General features: G+C 39.3%; 1 protein-coding gene across 6 annotated transcripts in view; it reads left to right on the top strand.

Moving 5' to 3' along the window:
* The window catches only part of CNKSR2 (connector enhancer of kinase suppressor of Ras 2), a 589838-nt gene extending 586684 nt beyond the window's left edge, over positions 1-3154 (top strand). For 5 of the 6 annotated variants that reach the window (XM_073565850.1, XM_073565849.1, XM_073565848.1 and 2 more), the window contains one exon: positions 2705-3154. In XM_073565850.1, the coding sequence (XP_073421951.1) occupies positions 2705-2920 (216 nt within the window). In that variant the 3' untranslated portion in view covers positions 2921-3154. The remainder of the gene's footprint in view (positions 1-2704) is intronic. The other variant, XM_073565853.1, reaches the window with a different exon arrangement.
* The last annotated feature ends 14415 nt before the right edge of the window (positions 3155-17569 follow it).

Raw genomic sequence — 17569 nt, 5'->3', positions numbered from 1 at the left:
ATAAATCTTAATCTGTCACAGTGTGCACTTTTACGCCGATGGTTACTGTAGCACATCAGGGGATCTGTGGGCTGTCCCATACGGCATTATTAGCCATTCAGACACAAGACACCCGTTTACACCCCCATGGCGGCCTACTCTTCTTCCTCTTCATACCAACCTTCCTATAAATAACATACTGTTGCATAAGACAGAGTGCTACATCCAACAAATGCAACATCAAGCCATAGTGTTACAAGGGTCGAAACTAAACAATCTTTTTCATGTACAAGAATCCTCTGACACTAGGCTGATCACAACGTGTCTATTAGGATATCCAACCATCAGCTGTCATCTGCAAGACAAGCCTGTAGAAAGTGTTTAATTCTGCGGCACAGGGGTAATGAAAGAATATGTGATGCCCACTGAAATTAAATGTATTTGATTCTTCACTGAGTAAGAACTGTAGGTTATTACTTTAATAAGTTAAACTGAAAAAAAGATTTTTCTATTCACCATGCTCAGATATATGCATATAGTATTCAAAAAGGACCAGCATGAAAACTGCGGTATGTTTAAGGCGCCAGCTGTAAAAAAATACATGGTCAGTCGTAATAACGCTCAACAGCAATCTTTGGACTATATATATAGTGTGTGTGTGTATTGATAAGTTCCTGTATGTGTGCAATAAGTATATATATATATATGTGCACATATATCTATATATATATCTATATATATATATATATATATATATATACATATCTATTCTGTATGTGTCTATTGGTAGGTAACTAAGTGCTTGACATATGCAGTGGATGACCATAAGCTGCCATTAAGAAGCTAGAAATAGTTGGAAAGCCAAAGTTAACCATAACGTGCCTTAAATCATTGAGGATGGGGTCCCGCTTATTAAGGCACAATTGTGCTTTCATTCCTTTGAAGTTTTATGTACTGACAGTCATCCCAATATTAACTGCTATAGTCAGCAACTCTCTAGCTGTACAGCTTGTGTATTGAAGATAAAGTTTAGGAGTAGTAATTCACTTAATGGTCTGGCAGAATTTTATCATTTTGTCATGTACACTAATAATAGAATATAGAACAATAATATAATATTTCATTTTATTTTATTATGGCTCTGTTCATAAAACACTTTTGCACCTTGTGTGTTGAAAGGCACTTTTATTTTATCAAATTTAGGAAAAATTGTTTTCTGTATATGCCTTTGTCAATGTCTAGTAGCCTTTAGTACCAGTTCTAGCTGTCTAAGTAAGAAAGTATGGTAGTTCGCCATTAACAACTGCACAAATGGATAGGATGTTTGTACTTTGTTACTACCAATGACTCCAGTGGGCTGCCCTTGGCATCTACAACATGGACTTGGGCATAAACACATTGCCCCCATTCATCAAGACCAACATTGTTCACACCAGTCATGATGAGGAGCATGGTGGAGTCAGACGCTCCTGACTGTGCCTCTTAATGATTCCAGTGCATCTGATAAGTGGTGTGCACGTATGTGCCTCTCATCATAAATCTTACTCCAGTCAGGGATGCCAACAGCTCATCATGAACTTGACTAGCGGGTGCTGCTATACCCTGCAACGCCCCTTCCTGCCGTCAAAAATCAAAAGTTGCAAAGCATTTTCACGTCAAAGTGTTTTACTCTACAATTCTGGCATAATCACGCTGATCAATCGAGGCCATTAGATGGTTTCTCTTAGGCTATCTGCTACTTAGCATTTCCTATTTTCCATTTATACATAGAAGCAGAAAATGGAAAACTTCCTTGTTGGATCTATTATATTATAACAGCCTGACATTTGCCTAATATGGTGTCTGTCATAGTGTCCATTGTTTTACCTGAAAAAACAGTGCGGCATGCTGCACTATTTTTTTTCCAGGAAATATCATAAAACATGCAATTAAAGCTCCAATCAAATGGAAATCTCACCTACCCCTCAGTGGTCATTTATTAATGCAGGGCAGCCTGCAGTCATTCGATCATCTGATCATGGATGGCTGTGTCTACCAGAGTTGTAATTTCTCTTGCATAGCAGCTCTCTATTCTTACTGATAAGGCGTTTCCAGGTGGGTAGACACCCTCTATGAACTTAATATGACCGAATAGGCAATATTTGTCATGACGATCTTTTCACATTCTGCTGCACACCTTGAAGGTAGCCTGATAAAGCTGTCAAATGACAGTCAAATGATTGAAGAGGTGGCAAAAGAATTCACCAAAATTGTGTATAGTGATATAACTAATGCATGTTCACTGCCCATAGTAAAATACTTACCAGCTGCCGTCCACTTCTCTTATCGGCGCCACTCTGATTGTTCTGGTTGTGACCTGCTGGATCACTCCAGTGTTTGCTAGGCGAGCTGGAGGTCACTTCTCTATGTAAGCCTAGGGGCCAGAAAAAGGTTGTCATAAACTTGCATTTGGAAAATTTGATCTGTATCTTCCCTTCTGTTAAAAGCTGAGGTCACAAGATGGTGGATCAGGACCAGAGTGGCGTCGGGAACAGCTGAAGATGGAGGCTGGTAACTATAACCCTAGAAGCCGAGTACTTACATTAGTGATGCCACTCCAGTGCTGAAATAAAACATTTTAAAAACTTGGATAACTGCTTTATATACACATGAATCTGGAAGTTATGGTGATTATGGGATGTTTTCATTTATTAATAATAATATTTTTTGACTGTTCTTTTTTTAGGCCAAAGAAGGAGAAGTAGCTATTATTGATAAGATTCTGGAAAATCCAGATTTGACATCTAAAGACTTTCAGGAATGGAAGCAGCTATATCTTGACCTTTTTTTGGACATCTGTCAAAAAAGTGACGTAAAGAACTGTGAAAGCGTTTCTTCGGAAGTGGATGCTCTTATTCAGTCTCTTTCTCTCACACATTCTTATATTGAAACGCATGTATAATTGTTGTATCCCCTGAATCTACTCTAAACCATGGAAGTTTTTTCTAACTGAAATGATCCTGAATATCTGCAAAGTCTGGTAATATATATTTTAATGTTGCTGACTTATGTGCCGTAAGCATTATATTGTCCAGATGCCATTGTCTTATTTTGGCATTTGTAATTTTTTAATGCGATCAGTGCTATGCTTTGTGTTATTTTTGTGGTAAAAATTAATAAATATGTATTTATTAAATATGTTGGTCAAGCTTAGGGCTTTATATTTGAAACAAAACTTACTTTTCTATGACACAAATTATTTCTGGGTAAAAAAAGTATAGTGTTTGGCAAAAGAAAAAAAATAAAACCTTTTTATAACCAGATAGATAAATATATATATATAAGAAATGTAACAATGCCTCAGCTAGAAAATATCAAATGCTGTAGTTGTATTTTTTTTAGATTATAAAATTAAATGATATAATGACAATTAAATTTATAATACAAATTAGTTACTGTTAATTTTCTTGGTTAGGACAACGCTTATCTTCTATTCCCCGTATAGGTGATAAATAGAGGTTATGAGAACTGATCCTAAGAACTGGGCTCTGAAGTACCTTGTTTGAATGGAGTGGTGGATGCATATACAGGCCACTGTTCCATTCAATGTCTACAGGAATTCCAGAGATGGCCAAGTGCTGACTCGATTACTTCTGTAAGTGCCACAGATAGTATATAGAGTGGTGGCACACATGCCCAGCCATCGCTCCATTCAAATAGGGCACCTCGCAGCCCCATACCCCAGAGTTCAGTTAGCTGTCATTTATCCTGTGGATAGGCAATCACAAGCTTAGTGGGAACAACTGCTCTTGGGCTCTGTTCACAGAATTATTTTAGCTTTTATTAATAACATATTGTTTACGACTATGCTGGGTGCTTTATGAGTCTATAATGAAAACCTATTGACTTATATTGGGGTCTTTAAAGGGGATGTCCAGGCTTGAAGTTCAAGTATGCAGTCACTTAATCCTCACAGCATGCACAGTGCAGTAAAACAAAGAGACACGTTCCTCCGTGGTATTCATGAGGGGTGCACAGAAAAGGATACCAGTCCCAATCATATGCGGAAAAAAAATCTGGCTCTCCCGACGCAGTAAAAATGGATTATTTTATTCACAATAAGGTAATCCACAAGGTTTACATCGATTTGTGTAACGTTTCGGTCATTATCCTGACTTTCAGCGCAAAGCTTTTCTACTTTGCCTATTTATCTGCATTACTATATAACGCTGTGCGAATATGTTACACTGGGACCACAGCTACTTCTGCGGTACCACTCCAGGCTCTTTCTTTTGCCTTCTATGCTAAGGGATTCACAGGGTCGCTACAAGGGTTTATAGTGTCTGAAGAAGGTCAGGATAATGACCGAAACGTTACACAAATCAATGTAAACCTTGTGGATTACCTTATTGTGAATAAAATAAAACATTTTTACTGCGTCGGGAGTGCCAGATTTTTTTTCAGCATGCACAGTGCGTGCTGACGGGATTCTCTGTAGCGACCGGTCACATATGACCGCAAGTATGCGATTTGCATACTTCTAGACACATTCTGACTAGACGTGCCCATCCTTTCTCAATTTATTTGTATTGAGTGAAGCTGTGCACATCTAGTTAGCATTTGACAGCATCTATGCAAATCACATGCTCCTGGTGCCGGGATCGTAGAATCCTGGCATTGCAGTCACATAGAGTGAATGCATATTTCAGCCCGAAGCCTGGACAACCACTTTAAAGGGAATCTGTCACCACATTTGACCCATCTAAACTATTAATATGGGCATACAGGTTATAGAATGCTGAAAAAAATCCTGCCCGTATGCCTCATATCAGATGCCTTGGTACTTAGAAGTAATCTTTTATCACTTTATGTAAATAACCTCTTCCAGGCTATGGGGAGGATGCTGCCAGGCAGATAACTCTACCCCCCCAGAGATTATTTTACATGAAGGTGAGTTACCAGTGTAAGACAAGTAACAAACACAGAACAGCAGGAATGAAGTTTGTCATCTTGCAAACATTTTTTGCTTCTCTCTCAGCTCTGCTGTGTTGCAATAATATTGCAACCCTGTCTGCCTGTGAGATGGAAACTTACCACTGAAGAAAAGCCTGCAGATGTGTCAGGTGTAATCGCACACAGCTCTGCAGTAAGATCAGGAGAGCAGAGAGCGGCTATTACACATCACACTGGTAGCAGTGGTAACCATTACACATCACACTGGTAGCAGTGGTAACCATTACCCATCACACTGGTAACTATTACACGTCACACTAGTTCCATTGGAAACCATTACACATCATACTGGTAACCCTGGTAAACATTACACATCACACTAGTAACATTGAAGAGTAGAAAGGCGGTTACAAACGCCATATACCAAAAGACCTGGAGGACATTTGTGTCATGGTGTGCACCAGACCGGCCGGATCCCCGACAGGCCAATATCGCCCAGATCCTAGATTTTCTGCAAGAAGTCCTGGAAAAGGACTTAGACCCAGTATCCTTAAAATACAGGTGGCGGCGTTGAGCTCATACTTTGACTAGGCCTTTGCTGAACACCAGTGGGTAAGACGATTCATGACGGCAGCTACACGACTTCGTCCTAGATCAATCAGTCTGGTCCCCGCCTAGTACCTCAATGTTGTCCTTAAAGGATTAACGCTTCCACCGCTTGTGCCCCTAATGGCAATAATGTTGGACAAGCTGTCCTGGAAGACTGCGTTCCTGGTAGCAATCACAACTTCCAGGCGAGTGGGGGGAGTTACAGGTTCTTTCAATATGAGAGCTCTACCTGAGGATATTGGAATACCGGCTGGTGTTCCGTCTGGATCCTTCATTTCTACGAAAAGTGGTTACAGACTTTCATAAAAATCAAGACATAATAATACCTTCTTTTTGCAAGAAAGAAAGAAGAAGAGTTCCATTCTCTTGATGTAAGAAGAGAGGTCCTACATTATCTTCACATAACCAAAGAGTGGAGGAAAGATAAGAACCTATTTATTCAACCCTATTGCCAGAATAGGGGAAAGAAAGCATCCAAGACTACAGTGGCAAATTGGATAAAGAGAGCAATCATTGAGGCTTATCAGGTTCAGAATTTCACACCTCCAGAGAAGTTCACAGCTCATTCCACCAGAGCAGTATCCGTTTCGTTGGTGGAAAAAGCCAGCGCCTCCATTAAGCAGATATGCAGAGCCCATACCTGGTCATCTGTTCACACCTTTGTCAGACATTATAGACTTGATTTAACATTTGTGAAGGATCTCTTGTTTGAGAGAAGGATTCTCCAGGCGGTTGTCCCTCCCTGGCATTAGTCTTTGGTATTCCTCTTGTGTGCTGTCATGTGGGGTTATTAGAGAGAATAGAATCAGACTTACCGGTAATTTGGTTTCTAATAACCTAGCATGACAGCACAGGTAATTCCCTCCCCTCTACTCAATTATTGGATTTAGTAGTAATAAATACCGTTAAGCATTCATACGATTGTAGTCCTTTATAACAACACTCGGGGGAATGGAGGTGGGAGGGCTATTTTACCTCTTTCCTGTTTCCAGTCCCTATTAGGATGAGAGGACATCCTCATGTGTGCTGTCATGGGAGGTTATTAGAAACTGAATTACTGGTAAGTCTAATTCTATTTTCAGCAGACTATAACCTGTAGGCCCATACTAATAGTTTAGATAGGTCAAATGTGGTGATGGATTCCTTCTAAGGGTTTCTCAATATCCAGTATTTTGATGGCAAGGATAGCACCATCTGTATCACTAGCAAAAGTACTGGACAGAAATATACTCATAGATGTGAACAGAGCCTTAAAGGGGTGTATTATTAGAAAATTACCTATTTTTTAAATCAAGCTTTGGTGTTATATGTGTTTGAAAAAAAAGACTTTTTTTGCATATCACAATGTATATTTAAAAAAACACATTTTTTTTTAGAATTGCTACTTCCAATAGTTGGCACTAGAGTTCTACTCCTCTTCCTCTCTGAAGAGACAATTTTCATGTTTCCCAGAGGAGCATTGCGGCTTCAAGTCTCCTCATCTCAGCATGCTTAACATGTCATCTCCGCAAGGAAAAACGATACTTCTTGGATCCCGATCAGATGCCTCTCACACTTTGCACTGACGAGGGGCAGTACCCCGAAACACAGTGTCTGCAAATAGAGTTTCTGGTTTGGCTTGTTTTAAAGGGTCATGTGACAAAACTCGTTATAGGGTCGACATTGTCTTTTAGAATTGCTACATCCAATAGGTGGCACTAGAGTTCTAGTTCTTTTCATCTCTGAAGAGACAATTTGCAAAAAAAATAAATTGTAATTTAGCAGTTTTCTTACTGGCCCCTGGGGCTATTTAAGGTTCATACTTCCTGACCTTTCAGAAAGAGTTTTTCATAAGTCTCATCATCATATGCAGGATTACAATGACAGATGTTACCTTTTTTCACAGCTAATAACACAGGATCAACCAATCAAAATAGGTGATGTCACAGCTCCTCTGTTCCTCCCTTCACCATGAATTCTGTACACACTGATTAGATGCTTCAGTACAAAAGTTAGGGTCACAGTCGGCCTATTGCTGCTAATGTACATATAGATCTCCTGAAACAACAGAAAGTATGAGTCTAATAATGCTCCAGTGGCCAGTATGAAAATTAAAAGCTTTCTATTTTTGTTATTTTTAATAGATTGTGATATGGAAAAAACACACATAATTAAAAAAATACAATTAACATAAAACCTTGATTTAAAGAATGGGTAATTTTTCTGATGACACGTTCCCTTTAATGCAAATATACTCTGGGAAATCTATTTGTTGCTACAATATTAGCCATAATACTCAGAGAGCGTTATAACAGTGCCAGAATATTTCATATTGCTAGAAGACTACCTCCTGGAATATGTCCCATCTTATTTATGTGTTGTCCATTGTGACAGCGCTGTCTAAGATGAAAATGGAATGTTTATCGTGTTAAAATGACTCTCGCTTCTTCTCCAATTTTGGTTTCTAAATTATTTGTCAGAAATAATTCATAGGAGAACCTGTTTCTGTGAAACATTTTGTAACCATTTATCAGCTGGGTTTTCTCTGCCTGAATGATGACTATTATGTATTAGAAAGTAGTCACAATGAAGTTTTATTGAGTTGATTATAAAATCATGCAGCGGGTAACTTTACCTTTTTTGACTGCATTAAAAAACCCTTCTGTTTATGCAGCATGTTGCCTTTTAGACAAATTACACAAGATATAGATGCTTGTTTTGAAATATATACTGTATATTTAAAGTTTGTGTTCTGTATGCAAGTTCTTCAAGTACAGTATGACCCCATGCACACAGGAATATAGGAGGTTATGTACCTCATTCGTATCTATAAGGTATGGCTCAAAAACACGATTTACTCAACTTCCGACCCCAGCTGCTTGTTCTTCCTGCTGGCCATATCCCCCTACAATCTCTTCTTCTACTCCTCTTCCGGCGTTGACAGTGCATGACCTCTGTAGCCAATCCATGACCATAGTGTTGACTAAGGGCTTATGCAGACATCTGAGAAATTCAATTTCATCACGGACTGTAATGCACGGACTGTCCGTTGGTCACCTGGCCTGAACTAGTTCACTTCATATACAGTATGCCTGTGAGGGTGTCAATTTTGGGCCCCGTAGACAGTCCGTGCATTGCGGTCCGTGTTCTAGCTCGTCTGCATGAGCCCTAGCACTTCACAGGCCACAAGTTCACTGTAGTGGTTGCAAGCCAATAACATTACCAGGATGTACCTTGGGATTCTATTATTGTACCTCAAAATGTTCTATATGGTTGAGGTAACCCAGCAACTTTGAGCAATGTATATTGTTAACATAGGAATTTCATAAAGCATGATGACCTTGCAATAAAATTTTAAATCCATGCCTGATATGGTCTTTTACTGGGTAAGATTGTTATACCGGAATGGTCAGAAGGATATCTCTAAGGGGATCCTAAAAGACACAAAACAATACAACAATGACCTTGTTTGATTTACTTTTATTTTCTTATTTAGCTCCATTATATTCTGCTGTAGTTTACAGAAATCATCACTGTCCCCATTGGGATCAGAATCTAAATTCCCTATCAGTATGTCTTTGGAGCGTGAGAGGAAAACAGAGTTCCCCCGAGGAAGCCCCATGCAAACACGCAGATGTTGTCCTTAAAGAGATTTGCAATCAGAACACCGATACTGCAAAGCAACATTGCTAACCACTGAGCCACCATGCTGCCCATGATACATGGTACATTATGCTGTGCCCAGATCAACTGATCTTAAATTGATTAGGCTAGGTGTGACTACTCGGCCCACTGGTTTGCATCCCACGCTTCAATCACTTGTGATTGACAGCAATGGCTCGTCTAGCACGATCTATAGAGAAAGCACAAACCGTCCAGTGCTGTCGATAGCCTGTGAGGGTGGCGGTGAATTGCAAAACGCACATCAAAACACAAAAAAAACATGCTTATTGTGCCAAGTGGTTTTCCTGCCACCATTCTGGTTTTTGGTGCAGAAAAATGAAAGCTACATATTTGAAACAGATGATGAGCATACCCGTAGGAGCGAACCCATCCAGACTGGCGCTATGTAAGTTGACAGATTGCACAGCATCAAATTCATTAAGATGCAGGCGATCGTTAATAAATTCATCTCCTTTTCTTATTGGCATGGAACTGGAGCATTTCTAACATAAAAAAACTGACACTTTTCATTAATTGGACAGCAGTTTGGTGTGATCATGTCCTGTCCAGCCCCAGCTCCTCCCATTTTGGTGGAGCTAATATAAAGTGTTATGAAAACTCCAAAACCCCCAAATTTTTTCACAGCTCTGCATTGTTCAAAAACTTTTGTGGCCAAAATGATGTATCGGCCCCTTAGTGTACCATTTTCTTGAAGTACCACCATAGAGGGAATAGGGGATTACAAATGGGTTATCTGAGTAGTTCAGGTTGGGACAGATTCTCCAGAGAGGACCCGCACTACACTTTGGCCAAAGTTTGAGGAACCTGAACTGTAAAACAGCTAATGGAAAACACTTTATTAATGTACTTAGAAAAGTCTAAAAAAAAAAAAATCAACTTGCAGACTGGCGCCACTCTTCCGTGCTCTGCACTTTCTCTCCCTCTGCCCTCTGGACTGCTTCGATCAACATCAGGCGAGGGTATCACATGAGCAAATTGTAGCTGATTATAATGATTAAAAAATCTATGAACCTTCACATGTGAATTATATTTTGGATGAAAGTGTTTATTATGAAAATTAATTAAATATAACAATGTAACATGTGTAAGATGGAAAATAGTTTTGGTATAAACTAATGCACAAACAATGATTTAGCTGTACACAGTGTGTTTTTGTTTTTTCTAATAAAGAGGTTTCTCATCTCCCTACGCATGTTCAGTGGATTGAATGTATTTTACAACTCAGAGATCAGAAATTTTCCAGATATTAAAAAATGTGAGAGTTAAGTGATTATTTTTCTGTTTATTTTATGATCTACGTGACCACTGGTGTTTTTTGACAGTCCACTTGTACAGTAAACGCGTGGCCTTTCATTACAGTTTAATCTGACTGCATTGGAAACCTGCTGCAGGGTATACTTTGTATAATCTAAAAGAAAATGATCTATAATGAGACATATTTCTTTTTTGCATTAATATGAATTTGCACACTATGATAGTATCTGTTTTTGTATTTACCCAGAAAAAAAATTGTTTCTTGAAATGTGTGTGTTCTTGTAAAATGCATTACGATTTATTGTTTTATTGGCTCAAGAAGAAACCATATAAAAGGAAACTGATAAGAATGACTCAATATGTGCATATTTATTATAGAAAATAACTCCAATTCTTAACAAGTGGACATTTTATCTGCATTTAGAAATTGAGTTACCATTTGTCAAACAGTAGGACATGAAGAGAATGTAATGGTTTGCACTGAGAATGATTGTGTCATTTTAACACATTGGTGGCCTATATTTCATTCTAGTTTCATTCTAGTGCTAAGCTGTGACACCTGACTCAGCAGGCAATCCAGTCCTTTTGTTAAGTAGTAGGTTCCCGATATTCCAAGCATAAAAGAAATCAAGTAATTTTCCAAATAAAGGTATACTTTTTTTTATTTTTCAATTTTATTCCAAAATAGATTAATTATAGACTAGCCTGAAAACTTAAAAAAACCCTACGCGTTTCAGATTAAAGCTTATAATACAGTATATGAAAAAAAAAAACTGACCGGCACTTTCAAACAGAAAAAGACAGGTTGCACTTGTTCACACTTAAGAGAGCCATTCTATATAACTAACAAACTTAATCTGCACTCAGAAATGCTATAGTATGTACACCTTGAATATGTGAAATTGGAACTGCATTACTGCTGTAGAGAACGTGTTAAAAAATGAAGGTACTTAGAGTACAAATTGGCCAATTCATGTGAGCCCGCCAGCGATGAGGTGTAACCCTTTGTTGGGACCCTATGCCTAACATGATACCTCTCCCGGGATCCAGACTAAGCTTCAGTCTGAAACGTAGGATTTTTCATATAAATTTTGTCGTTTTGGGATTGCCTCTATTTTGGAATAAAGTTATTTGCATATTTTTATCCAGAAAACATCTGGATTTTTTCTTTTATGCTGTTCCACATAAAAGCAGGAGTGGTGTTTATCCATGCCAAGGATTACTGGTTGTAACAGACTGGGGTAGCTGGATCATACTTTTCGTCCTGATATTACAAGACCAAGACCGATCATACAAATTTCACAAGTGATGTCACATTATAGAATTCAAGGGAGACATATTGTAAATGTACTATTTTTTGCACAAATTATCCTTTTAATAAAACAGACCTAGTATGAATATGTTATGAATCTACAATATACATACATGTAGAAATAATTTAAGGATGCATAAATGTCATCATATTGTGCACATCACGGGGGACCCGTAGCTGTTTAACAGGCCTGGTATATACATATGTCATACATACATGTAGGTGCACATTTTTCTATGCAATACACTAATTATGTTAAAATATACATCTACCCATAGATTATAATATGAAATATGAATTTTGATATCTGTCAATTTTCTATTATGAATCACATTATTTCAGGGCCACTATATGTCATTACTAACATTATGGCGATGGCAAGGATCTTGATTCGGAAATGCATTTAAAAACTGCATGTAAAAACTGTTTTATTGAAAAGTTTTAAAGGGGTATTATTATCTCAGACATAGTAAACCATATATTATATATATATATATACGTGTGTGTGTATGTATGTGTATATATATATATATATATAAAACTAGCTGAAGAGCCCGGCGCTGCCCGGGCATAGTAACTTACTGTGGTTAGTTATAGCAAATTATAATTATCCTCCATCCCATAGTCTCGTGCCCATATACCCATCATACATATCCACGATCACATAGGCCCGTGCCCATATACCCATCATACATATCCTCCATACCATAGTCGAGTGCCCATATACCCATCACACATCCTCCATCCCATAGTCCCATGCCCATATACCCATCATACATATTCTCCATCCCATAGTCCCATGCCCATATACCCATCATACATATTCTCCATCCCATAGTCCCATGCCCATATACCCATCATACATATTCGCCATCCCATAGTCGAGTGCCCATATACCCATCACACATCCTTCATCTCATAGTCCCTTGCCCATATACCCATCATACATATCCTCCATCCCATAGTCCCGTGCCCATATACCCATCATACATATCCGCCATCCCATAGTCCTGTGCCCATATACCCGTCATTCATATCCTCCATCCCATAGTCCAGTGCCCATATAACCATCACACATCCTCCATCCCATAGTCAGCCATTATGACATCATAATGAGCGGTGGGGCTTGCAACCTATGATATCAGTGTCGCCATGGCAACCATTATGACATCGTAATGAGGGGCGGGGCTTGATACACACACACTTTTTCCCCATTATGTAGATAGGAGCAAAATTGTTTGGTGAATTGGAACGCGCGGGTTTAAAATTTCGCCTCACAACATAGCCTAGGACACTCTCCGGGTCCAGACGTGTGACTGTGCCAAATTTTGTGGCTGTAGCTGCGACGGTGCGGATGCCAATCCTGGACATGCACACACATATACATACATACATACAGTCATATGTTAAAGTTTGGGCACCCCTATTAATGTTAACCTTTTTTCTTTATAACAATTTTGGTTTTTGCAACAGCTATTTCAGTTTCATATATCTAATAACTGATGGACTCAGTTATATTTCTGGATTCAAATGAGGTTTATTGTACTAACAGAAAATGTGCAATCTGCATTTAAACAAAATTTGACCGGTGCAAAAGTATGGGCACCCTTATCATTTTCTTGATTTGAACACTCCTAACTACTTTTTACTGACTTCCTGAAGCACTAAATTGGTTTTGTAACCTCATTGAGCTTTGAACTTCATAGCCAGGTGTATCAAATCATGAGAAAAGGTATTTAAGGTGGCCACTTGCAAGTAGTTCTCCTATTTGATTCTCCTATAAAGAGTAGCATCATGGGCTCCTCAAAACAACTCTCAAATGATCTGAAAACAAAGATTATTCAACATAGCTTTTCAGGGGAAGGATACAAAAAGTTGTCTCAGAGATTTAACCTGTCAGTTTTCACTGTGAGGAACATAGTAAGGAAATGGAAGAACACAGGTGCAGTTCTTGTTAAGCCCAGAAGTGGCAGGCCAAGAAAAATATCAGAAAGGCAGAGAAGAAGAATGGTGAGAACAGTCGAGGACAATCCACAGACCACCTCCAAAGACCAGCATCATCTTGCTGCAGATGGTGTCACTGTGCATCGGTCAAAAATACAGCGCACTTTGTACAAGGAGAAGCTGTATGGGAGAGTGATGCGAAAGAAGCCGTTTCTGCAAGCACGCTACAAAAAGAGTCACCTGAGGTATGCAAAAGCACATTTGGACAAGCCAGTTACATTTTGGAAGAAGGTCCTGTGGACTAATGAAACAAAGATTGAGTTGTTTGGTCATACAAAAAGGCGATATGCATGGAGGCTAAAAAACAGCATTCCAAGAAAAACACTTGCTACCCACAGTAAAATTTGGTGGAGGTTCCATCATGCTTTGGGGCTGTGTGGCGAATGCCGGCACCGGGAATCTTGTTAAAGTTGATGGTCGAATGGATTCAACTCAGTATCAGCAGATTCTTGACAATAATGTGCAAGAATCAGTGACAAAGTTGAAGTTATGCAGGGGATGGATATTTCAGCAAGACAATGATCCAAAACACCGCTCCAAATCTACTCAGGCATTCATGCAGAGGAACAATTACAATGTTCTGGAATGGCCATCCCAGTCCCCAGACCTGAATATCATTGAACATCTGTGGGATGATTTGAAGCGGGCTGTCCATGCTCGGCGACCATCAAACTTAACTGAACTGGAATTGTTTTGTAAACAGGAATGGTCACAAATACCTTCATCCAGGATCCAGGAACTCATTAATAGCTACAGGAAGCGACTAAAGGCTGTTATTTTTGCAAAAGGAGGATCTGCGAAATATTAAGGTCACTTTTATGTTGAGGTGCCCATACTTTTGCACCGGTCAAATTTTGTTTAAATGCAGATTGCACATTTTCTGTTAGTACAATAAACCTCATTTGAATCCAGAAATATAACTGAGTCCATCAGTTATTAGATATATGAAACTGAAATAGCGGTTGCAAAAACCAAAATTGTTATAAAGAAAAAAGGTTAACATTAATAGGGGTGCCCAAACTTTAACATATGACTGTACATACACACCCACATTGAGCTTTATATATTAGATAAGCATATATATCACACATAGTGGGTAAAATAAATATTGAACAAGTCACCAATCTTCAAAGTAAATATATTTCTAAAAGGTACTATTGACTTGAAATTCTCATCCGATTTTGGTAACAACTCATCTACTCCACACAGGAAAAGAGATCAAACCATAGATTACCATACATTATGTGTAATAAGAAATGACCCAGGGAAAAGTATTGAACACATGACGATAGAAAGGTGCAAAACCATGTAAAGTCAAGAGACAAGCTAAAACCTAGAAGCACTCCTGACACTTAGTAAAAAAAAAAAAAAAAAATCACCTGGTTCATCTGATGGTCTATAAAAAGGTGTCTCATTATCAAAGTGCCATACAAGAAACATATCATGATGGGTAAAACCAGTGAACTATCTCAAGACCTCCACAACCTTATTGTTGCAAAACTTACTTTTTGCATTGACAGAAGCGTTTCTAAACTGCAGGTACAAGTGGGCACTGTTGAGGCCATAATCCAGAAGTGGAAAGAACATAATCTCGCCATAAACTGGCCATAACTAGATGCTCCCCGTAAGATTTCATACAGAGGAGTGAAAAGAGTTATCAGTAGAGTTGTGCAAGAGTCAAGGACCTCCTGTGGAGAGCTACAGAAAGACCTAGAATTAGCAGGTACAATTGTTTCAAAGAAAACAATATGTAATGCACTCAACTTTTATGGCCTGTAGTCATGCTCAGAACATAAGACTTCATTGCTGAACCAAAAACATGCACAAGCGTGTTTAAAGTTTGCTCAACAACATTTAGACAAGCCTGTGAAATATTGGTAGAATATAGTCTGGTCAGATGTGAGCAAAATCGAACCTTTGTATGCATTAATACACACCATTTTAAAATGTCATACCAACAGTGGTGTTTGGAACTGGGAACATCATGGTGTGGGTCTGTTTAACAGCATTTAGCATTGGCAAACTTCATGTAATTGAGGGAAGGATAAATGGACAAAAGTAACGAGATATTCTTGATAAAAATTTGCTGCTGTCTACTAGGATGATGAAGATGAAATTAGGGTGGACATTTCAGCAAGACAATGATCCCAAACAGGTGATGATAAATGCCATGGCACTCAAAGAGATCCAAATGATAAAGAAACAGGTTGGGTTATGTTAGTTCCAGTGTATGATATCAAGAGATGACTTTACTTTTTATTAGAACCATTATGTTACATATTTAAGCCTTTTGGTGATCAATGCTCTCATCCATGAAGAACACAGGGCACCAATATCAAATCTGCCAACCTTGGATTTTTCTAACAAATGAAAATCACCCTGCATGGTTTTGGGCTATAAGCACAACACCCATTTATGGACGTCAGGCTCTCATACTATCCTCATGTAGTTTATTTCTGACAGTTTGAGCAGACACATGGATATTAGCGGCCTGCTGGAGGTAATTTTGCAGAGCTCTAGCACTGCTCCTGTTCCTCCTTGCACAAAGGAGGAGGTAGCGGTCCTGCTGCTGGGTTGTTGTCCTTTTACAGCCCCCTCCACATCTCCTGGTGTACTGTCCTTTCTCCTGTTATTAGCTCCATGCTCTGGACACTGTGCTGACAGACACAGCTACCCTTTTTGCAACAGCACACATAGTGCAGCTCATCCAGGATGGCACATCAATCTCAGCAACTTCTATGGGTTGTAGGTCCCGCATCATGCTACTGTACAGTTCCTCTAGTGGTGAGAGCAATCATAAAATGCAAAAGTGACCAAAACAGTCAAAAAGGATGAGAACAGAGTAATGGTCTGTGGTCACTCCCTGCAGAACCACTCCTTTATAGGGGTTGTCTTTCTAATTGCCTACAATTTCTACCCATTGTCTGTTCCATTTGCACAAAAGCAAAGCGGTGTTGCTTCCTAACTGTACAGGTTGATTTCACAGATGTACGATTAACTTGCAGTTACTTTGTGTTATTTAAGTGTTCTCTAACTTTTTTGAGCAGTGTATTTTCATAGCTTTCTTAAAACTAAAAAATAAATCTTTGCTCTGTAATTAATACAGTGATAGAGGGAATGGTTAACACTAGAGTTGAGCGAAACGGGTCGAAAAAATTCAAAAGTCGCCGACTTTTGGCAAAGTCGGGTTTCATGAAACGAAACCCGACCCTAGGATGAGGTCGGCCACGAGGTCGGCGACTTACGCGCCAAAGTCGCGTTTCAAAAGTTTGTTTTGCGCTCTTTTTCAGCCAATCAGGATCCACGGACACTATGGGCAACGTGATGACCTAGGCACGGGTCAACACCATCTTTCAGAAGGGCATGCAAGTGATTGGCTTGCTTTGGTGGGCGTCACAGGGGGTATAAAAGGGTGTGCCCGCCGACCGCCATCTTACTTCTGCCGATCTTAGTATAGGGAGAGGTTGCTGCTGATTCTGTAGGGAGAGCGTTAGGCAGGGACGAAGACAAAAAAACTGCTTCTGCTGCTAGCGATTTGGCCTGCACAACACACAAGTCACTGTGTGTGCAGTGCAAGGGGAGGCTATATAGTGGTGTATCAGTGGTGTTGGTTGTTGGGCTGCCTTTTAAGGCTTCCTGACACGCTGGCATTGCTGTTTACCCACTGCTCCGCAAACTGCTTTTTTAAAAGCAATCCAATCTCCCTTATCCTTTCGTCACTTTTGTCACAGGCAGCTGTGCCATCGAGCCTGTCACATAGCGCTCAGATATCAGTGGGCCTCACACAATCCACAAGTGTCCAGTGTCCAAAAGTGT

The sequence above is a fragment of the Dendrobates tinctorius genome, unplaced genomic scaffold (assembly GCF_039654945.1).
Source record: "Dendrobates tinctorius isolate UK_male_01 unplaced genomic scaffold, ASM3965494v1 ptg000016l, whole genome shotgun sequence".
Taxonomy (NCBI): Eukaryota; Metazoa; Chordata; class Amphibia; order Anura; family Dendrobatidae; genus Dendrobates; species Dendrobates tinctorius.
The sequence above is the reverse complement of the archived record's forward strand: the minus strand, read 5'-3'. Positions and strand labels throughout refer to the sequence as shown.